This window comes from Triticum aestivum, chromosome 5A (assembly GCF_018294505.1).
Source record: "Triticum aestivum cultivar Chinese Spring chromosome 5A, IWGSC CS RefSeq v2.1, whole genome shotgun sequence".
In the NCBI taxonomy this organism is placed as follows: Eukaryota; Viridiplantae; Streptophyta; class Magnoliopsida; order Poales; family Poaceae; genus Triticum; species Triticum aestivum.
The window spans coordinates 4,622,683-4,631,374 of NC_057806.1; the positions used below are offsets into that span (position 1 = coordinate 4,622,683).

Below are 8,692 nucleotides of genomic sequence, written 5' to 3' on the forward strand. Positions count from 1 at the left end.
ATTGGCCAAAGCCCGTCCGATGAAAGTCAAAGGGTTAGATCTCCTGGTCAACCGCTGCATGGTTTGGCGGGACGGGGTCCTTGGGGGTAGCAATGCCACCGGAGCATCGCGCGGGGCCCTCATACATGCCTTAAGGTATGGTGGCATGTCCGAAGAGGCAGCACGCGGCTCTAGGGTGTGGCCCCCCTCACGGACGGCGATGACACGGTATAGTAAACGTTCTGCGGTAACTGTGTGGCGTGAATATTATTGAACACTCGGAGCGCGATAAAAACATGATTTTCTTACACGGCGTGCGCACATGTGATAAAGGACGGATGGTAATTTTTCGTAATTTTTGGTGATGCAGAAGTATCTGAACAATTCCCTCTATGCGGATTGCTCTTCGCATGTCTATGATTGTGGACGGCGGCCTTCGGGGGCTAGCGATGCCGCCAAATCTTGCGTCGGGGCCTCTTACACGCCTAGAAGTGTGGTGGCGAGTGCAAACACCCGGCACGCGTCCCCAGAGTGTGACCCCCTTCACGGACGGCGCCGGCGCCGGCACATGGAGGGGGGAAACGGCGGCGTCGGGTCGACACAGAGGGAACCTTGCGGTGCGTTTGGCCCGAACCTTATTCCGAAGCTTTCCTATGGGCTGACCTACCACAACTGGGTGGAGAGGTCCTTTGGTCAAAGCCCGTCCGGTGAAAGTCTAGGGGTTAGACCTCCTGGTCAACCGCTGCAGGGTTTGGCGGGACGGGGGCCTTGGGGGTTAGCAATGTCACCGGATCATCGCGTGGGCCCCTCATACATGCCTTAAGGTGTGGTGGCATGACCGAAGAGGCAACACGCGGCTCCGGGGTGTGGCCCCCCCTCACGGATGGCGATGACACGGTATGGTAAATGTTCTGCAGTAACGGTTTGACGTGAATATTATTGAACACCCGGAGCGCGATAAAATTATGATTTTCTTACACGGCGTGGGCACATGTGATATAAGACAGATGGTAATTATTCATAATTTTTGGTGATGCAGAAGTATCTGAACAATTCCCTCTACGCGGATTGCTCGCCGCGTGTGTACGATTGTGGCCGGCGGCTTCCGGGGGCTAGCCATGCCGCCAAATCTTGCGTCGGGGCCTCTTACACGTCTAGAAGTGTGGTGGCGGGTGCCAACACCCGACACGCGTCTCCGGAGTGTGACCCCCTTCACGGACGGCGCCGGCACATGGATGAGGGGAAACTGCCGCGTCGGGTCGACACAGAGGGAATCTTGCGGTGCGTTTGGCCCGGACCTTATTCCGAAGCGTTCCTATGGGCTGACCTACCACAACCGGGTGGAGAGGTCCATTGGTCAAAGCCCGTACGGTGAAAGTCAAAGGGTTAGATCTCCTGGTCAACCGCTGCAGGGTTTGGCGGGACGGGGGCCTTGGGGGTTAGCAATGCCACCGGAGCATCGCGCGGGGCCCTCGTACATGCCTTAAGGTGTGGTGGCATGTCCAAAGAGGCAGCACGCGGCTCCGGGGTGTGGCCCCCCTGACAGACGGCGATGACATTGTATAGTAAACGTTTTGCGGTAACGGTTCAACGTGAATATTATTGAACACTCAGAGTGCGATAAAATTATGATTTTCTTACACGGCATGGGCACATGTGATATAAGACAGATGGTAATTATTCATAATTTTTGGTGATGCAGAAGTATCTGAACAATTCCCTCTACGCGGATTGCTCGTCGCTTGTGTACGATTGTGGCCGGCGGCCTCCGGGGGCTAGCCATGTCGCCAAATCTTGCGTCGGGGCCTCTTACACGTCTAGAAGTGTGGTGGCGGGTGCCAACACCCGGCACGCGTCTCCGGAGTGTGACCCCCTTCATGAACGGCGCCGGCGTCGGCACATGGAGGAGGGAAACGGCCGCGTCGGGTCGGCACAGAGGGAATCTTGCGGTGGGTTTGGCCCGGACCTTTGTTCCGAAGTGTTCCCATGGGCTGAACTACCACAACCGAGTGGAGAGGTCCATTGGTCGAAGCCCGTCCGGTGAAAGTCAAAGGGTTAGATCTCCTGGTCAACCGCTCCAGGGTTTGGCTAGACGGGGGCCTTGGGGGGTAGCAATGCCACCGGAGCATTGCGCGGGGCCCTCATCCATGCCGTAAGGTGTGGTGGCATGTCCAAAGAGGCAGCACGCGGCTCCGGGGTGTGGCCCCTGTCACGGACGGCGATGGCATAACATAGTAAACGTTCTGCAGTAACGGTGCGGCGTGAATATTATTGAACGCTCGGACCGCGATAAAATCATGATTTTCTTACATAGCATGGGCACATGTGATATAGGACGGATGGTAATTTTTCATAATTTTTGGTGATGCAGAAGTATCTAAACAATTCCCTCTATGCGGATTGCTCGTCGCATGTCTACGATTGTGGCCGGTGGCCTCCGGGGGCTAGCCATGCCGCCAAATCTTGCGTCGGGGCCTCTTACACATCTAGAAGTGTGGTGGTGGGTGCCAACACCCGGCACGCATCTCCGGAGTGTGACCCCTTTCACGGATGGCGCCCCCGCCGACACTTGGACGGGGAAACGACCGCGTCGGGTCGACATAGAGGGAATCTTGCGGTGGGTTTGGCCCGGACCTTGTTCCGAGGTGTTCCTATGGGCTGACCTGCCACAACCGAGTGGAGAGGTCCAATGGTCAAAGCCCGTCCGGCAAAAGTCAAAGGGTTAGATCTTCTGGTCAACCGCTCCAGGGTTTGGCAGGACGGGGGCCTTGGGGGGTAGCAATAACACCGGAGCATCGCGTGGGGCCCTCATACATGCCTTAAGGTGCGGTGGCATGTCTGAAGAGGCAGCACACGGCTCCGGGGTGTGGCCCCCCTCACGGACGGCGATGACACGGTATAATAAACGTTCTGCGGTAACGGTGCGGCGTGAATATTATTAAACACTCGGAGCACGATAAAATCATGATTTTCTTACACGGCGTGGGCACATGTGATATAGGACGGATGGTAATTTTTCATAATTTTTGGTGATGCAGAAGTATTTGAACACTTCCCTCTATGCGGATTGCGCTTCACGTGTCTACGATTGTGATCGGCGATTTCCGGGGGCTAGCCATGCCGCCAAATCTTGTGTCGAGGCCTCTTACACGTCTAGAAGTGTGGTGGCGGCTACGTTAGGGTGTCGAAAGAGTCATCAAAATATTAAAAATGGCGTTAAATTAAGAATTTCACAAATAAGACACATGAAAACTAGCCAACAGAAAAATAGGTGAGAATAATAATACTAATTAAGTAGTAAATATAAATGCAATGAAAACCATCTTAAACCAATTTCGCACAAATGCTACCGTTGCAAAAAAACCGCAAAAATGTAAGCCTAGTGCTTTTGTCGGACACACGGCTTACATTTCCTATAAGCCGAGTGCCTGTTTCGGGCACACGACTTATATGTGCTATAAGTCGGGTGCCTTCTTCGGACACACGGCTTATAGGCTGCTCCGTGACGGGCGCCGTCAACCACTGCCGTTGCAGACACGTGGCAGAGGTCTTTGCCGAGTGTGTGCTGTAAGCCGGGTGCCTTTTCCCGTAGATACCGTGTGTTTCATGTTAGCCGTGAGCTTTTTTGCGAAACTCGGCTTATAGATGACCATAAGCCGAGTTCTTTGTATTTACCGGGTGTTTTTTCCTCGAGACTTGGCTTAGAGGAGCATAAGCCGGGTGCACGAAAAAAAGCACTCGGCTTATAGGATAACACACGGGAAACTGGGATTTTCCTGTAGTTAATATCTTATAGGCGAACTAAAAAGGACCGAAGGGAGTACCATTCCCGCAAAAAAGTAATTAATATCTTACCAAATACCAACATGCAACATATATCTTGTCTAATATAACGTACAACTAATACCCTACCTAATATAAACGTGTATTGCACGTACATTATTACTAGTCTTAACAACAAAATGAAGTAGGAATCCATATGGGTACGTACGCATGCATCCTTGTACGTACGTACGTACTCCCTGGAAAGATTTACGGCGGTTCGTTCCACTCCCCCGCACCCTTCGGTGGTATCACTTTTAGAAATGGCGGGATGCAACGAACCCTAGTAGGCGGCGCATGCCCCGTACGCCGGCGTACGACGCGATACTCCTTCCGCCGAGAGATACACCAGGCGTAGGAGCTAGATGCCGGATGTTGGCGCCTTTGCCACCGCATGTACAAAGAAAATTAGCAGGAAACCCCCGTGTACGGTCAGATCGACCCCAACGTACGGCTTAGGGTTAACCCCAACGGCGAACACGACACAATCGGTAGCAGCGGCGCCATTGCAAGAGGGTCGGTCGACGGTGGATTCCCATCGATCCGAGAAATAAGATGGGCGCGGGTGCGGAGAGATCCAGCAACAAAAGAACCATGGCGGCCGATCCGACCAGCCGAGACGATCCCTTGCCGGAGAAGAAGAAGAAGGTGGTGGATCTGGGGAGCGACAGTGACGAGGACTTGCCTAATCCGTCACAATGGGCGGGGGTTAATCCCGATTCCTTCGGCGATGACTACTTGGCCAAGATGGAAAAGGCTAGACTCGACGAAGAATCAGGTATGAATATGATCGCACGATTCCCGACCACCATCCAATTTGTCATCAGTTTACTACTCTAGCGTTGGCGCCCGCTAGCTGGCGGCGGGGTTGCAGGCGTCGCGCCACGAGCTCTGGTGCGGCGTGGCTCCCCGGCGGCGTCTGGAAGCGGATTCGGGGCTGCCCTTGGGGATCTGGCGTGGGGAAGGGATGGCTTGTGGCGGGAGGCGGGCTGGTGGTGCGTGGTGTTGAGGCCGGGGGTCGCGACGAGGGCGCCGGTGGACGGCCTGATTGAGCAGCTCCGGAACTTTGGTTTTATGATCTTGGGCTGGGAGAAATCCCTGCTTCATGACGCTGAGGCTAGCATGGCAACGTCCGTGGACTCCCTCCCTCGTGCTCAAGGGAAACCCTTGGTTCGGCCTTCGGACCAGGCGGCGGCGACCTGGAATTCCGTCGTTCCCTCCTTGGTGCTCGAGGAGTCCCGGTGGCATGGCTCTTATCGGTGTCGGCTACTACTTTGGGCGTGGTCCTCCGAGGCGCAATTAATGTACACCATCGCCGGAGCTCTCTCGATGATGACTCCTGTAGGTTTGCCCAGGCCCTACCGTCCACTTACTGACTTCCTCTTGGCGTAGTGGGTGGGGTACGTTGGTCTGTGTTGTCCTTGAGTCTTGGCATTGTTGTAGAGGTCTCTGCCGTCCATCATGACATGCCTAGGTGGAGCATGCATTGTAGTTCCTGTGATGGGTGCGTTTGGTGGATATGGATTCTAATCCTTGTGATTGGCATTGTAATGGCCGAAAGGCGTTGTATGTATCCGGCTTCTTTGCCGCTTCTTCTTCAATATATGATACGCATGCTTATGCGCATTGTAGAAAAAAGTAATAACGCAACTGTTCAATTAATTACCCTCGATATATATATTTATGTTCTACTTCTGCCTGTAGCTCCCCGCCCTGTGAAAATTGCTACGCTCGACTACTACAAACCTGCCACCAGGTTTCACACCATCGAGCTTTTCCCCGTCTTTCGATCCGGAAGCAAGGCTGTGCTCCTCGCTGCGAAATTTCTTCTAGGGATTTCATCCTCTCGTGGTACTTTTATATGTATCCTTGTACACTCTATGATTTGGATTAGTTGATCCGTCGTCGCGCAACTTAACATATATATTGTGTTTGAATCACACAGATGGTGAACCGCTAAGAAGGTGCTCTGGCTTCTGGGTCGATTGGGATGAGGAGAAGAAAACTGGCCTTGTTTTGACAACTGCGCGGCTGATTCGCACAAAGGATGCTCCTTACAGTGTCTGGTCAGGCGGTGAAGAGTATGCTACAGATGCTGATGTGAGTCAATGTGCTTTTTCTATTAATTTCTATATATGCATGTACTATCTTTTACAGCTGGTTCCATCTAAAAAAATGATAATCTTGTATTGCAATTCACATGTTTTTTGTGTGTGCTATTGGCCTTTTCTAATAACGAAATGGAAACAAAACACACCTTCGCTTACCAAAAGTCGTATATAATCTGTTCTGCAACCATTTTTAGGTCACTGTTCATTTGCTAAATGGCACCAGTGCAAAGGGCCAGCTGGTCTATCTCCAGCCCCACTACGATCTCGCTTTCCTGAGCGTTCAGGAGGATCAACCAATCAACTTACCATCTTTGAATGAAAAAGATGTAGAATTTGCTCAAGAGGTTTTTCGGCTCGGAAGAGACAATTCCTTAAATCTAAGGATAACATATGCCAGGGCAGAATATTTGAATCCAACCATGTTTGAGCGGCACCACAATGTATACTTCCGTTCTCCAGATGGCCATGGTGATGATAATGAGGTGATATATCTTATCATTAGATAGTATTATACACATTTGGTACAGTTTTGAGTTTTGTGTGATGTCATCTTTATGTTCTATATTGCAATCTATTGTTATAACATTTTTTTTGTTCTTGCAAACTTTCATATATGTTGCCAATATGAATTGTTGCTGTTTGACTATGGGGGGCCAGTTATTGACCTGCGTGGAGAAGTTGTCGGAATGGTCAACGTCCCTAAGAGATTTGGGTCTTTCATACCTTCTTCCATTTTGCTCAATTGTTTGGATTCATGGAAGAAATATCAGTACGTTTTCTCTCTCAGTGCTGTGATAGTATTAGACTAATGTGGTGTCTCCTAATTGTTCTTTTTACGTATTTTTAGGAGTCATTATTTTTAGTAGTATCTATTTTCTCACTTTTATGAAATTTAATGACCATAAGTTGTGTAAAGATTTTCAAAGAAAATATCATCATCATCTCGTTTGAACATGTGGCTACAGTAAATAATTTAGCAATAATGCTCATTTGTAAGAAAATCAAGAACTAGATCTTTGATGGGGCCTAGATAGGAAGAAACAAGTAGAACGGCGCTGAGAGTGCAAAATGTGTTACTTTTACGTAATATCAAATCCACTCTATGAGTTTTTGTCAACTACTATGAACGATTCATCCCTGTTGGGCCTTTCTGAACTCTATTTGAATCAAAATATTTGATTATTGTTGATTTTTTAACATGTTAGATGGAAGCCTGGTTCCACCAAAGATATGTTAAATGATGATTATCTGATTTGATGTAGGCACATCGCCCGGCCTCATCTTGGAATGATGTTTAAGGACATCAAACTTCTAGAACCTGCTCATGTTGACATGTTATGGCGTATGTTTAACATTGATGATGGTCTTATTGTTCAAGAGGTAGGTAATGACTTCCTGAAAGTGCTCAATTTCTCATCTGTGTAAAGGTTAATTATTGACATTTGAACATTAGGTGTCGGGAGGGTCGCCTGCTGAGAAATTTGGAATCCAAAAAGGTGATATTATCGAATCTTTCAATGGAAAGCATGTTTCTTCCACAATTGAGGTGAGTGAATTAGAGATTTGTTAGGTAAACAAATTGAAAATAAATTTAATTTGTGTGATATTTAGTAACTTCACGGTCTTGACTAGAATGTTTTTGTTTCCTGCAATTATCAGTTGGAAAATACACTGATGAGCATATACAAGGGAACTTTAGATGCTGAAGTTCGTATTTTTGTAAGTTCATTTCTATATATGAGGGCGGTTTTCTTGATCCCGGCCATACATTTATTTGTACCGAAGTATTATTAGCAAAATGCTAGCTCTAAGAGATGTGTTTGGCAAACTCCGTAGGTTGGGGTGTTTCACACACTCAAAGAACAATGGAGCACCATAGAGTTGACTGCAAAATTATCAGAACTTGGAGAAGTTATTACAAGAGGTGCAAATCTCCTTTTTTAACTAGCCCCGTCTACAGATTATTATGTCAATTCTCAAGCATGTATGTTCTATTTTTTTTGTACACACCTATTATCCAGACAGAATGCTATCACTAAGTATGCAAGCTCATGTGCATTGTGCAATACATTCTTACATGACACACATCTGATGTGTAAAATATCACACCAAACCATACACTATTATGATATTTTGGAAGTTTACGATTTTTATAAACAGGTGGTGTGCAGCAAGTAAGTTGTACAGAACAGACTTCACCCATGTTTTTTTACCAAAGTGTCCATATTCCATTTGTAGACTTGGAAGTTTTAGGATTTTTTGGAACAAGAGATGCATGTCTGGGTTTTGTGGCACTAACTTTGAGTTGTGTGACATTTTGCAAAGAATGTGGATTAAACATTGCTTTCACGTTTGCTCTTAGTTTTCTTTCTGGATATGCACTACAGGAAAAAACTTTTAAGCCGTGTACCCAAAGAACTCGGCTTATATCGATATAAACTCGGTTTATATATAAGCCGAGTAAAACTCCCGGCTTATATGACACGGCTTACAGTGGACCGGCTTATCAGGTATAAGCCGGGTGCCGTGGCAAAAATACTCGGTTTATATATAAGCCGAGTGTTTATACAAGCCACTCGGCTTAATAAAGTAACATGACGGCAGCCAGCTGTTAACGGCCATGTGTCACCGTCTGTATAAGCCAAGTGCCAGTGTGTGTTGCACAGTTTATACATATGCTGAGTGCCCTATACGTTGCACGGTTTATAGATAAGCCAGGTGCCATATAGCTGAGGCACACGGCTTATATAGCCCTCCGGTGGCTTATTTATCCTATAAGC

General features: G+C 48.3%; 1 protein-coding gene across 1 annotated transcript; it reads left to right on the plus strand.

Annotated features, from left to right (window-relative positions):
* Nucleotides 1-4,312: 4,312 nt before the first annotated feature.
* Nucleotides 4,313-8,090, plus strand: LOC123106231 (uncharacterized). Its single transcript, XM_044528453.1, has 9 exons — nucleotides 4,313-4,579; nucleotides 5,506-5,652; nucleotides 5,747-5,901; nucleotides 6,107-6,206; nucleotides 6,669-6,681; nucleotides 7,175-7,292; nucleotides 7,366-7,458; nucleotides 7,572-7,631; nucleotides 8,073-8,090. Exons 1-9 carry the CDS (start codon nucleotides 4,357-4,359, stop codon nucleotides 8,088-8,090), a joined length of 927 nt encoding a protein of 308 aa, XP_044384388.1. The 5' UTR covers nucleotides 4,313-4,356.
* Nucleotides 8,091-8,692: the final 602 nt, after the last annotated feature.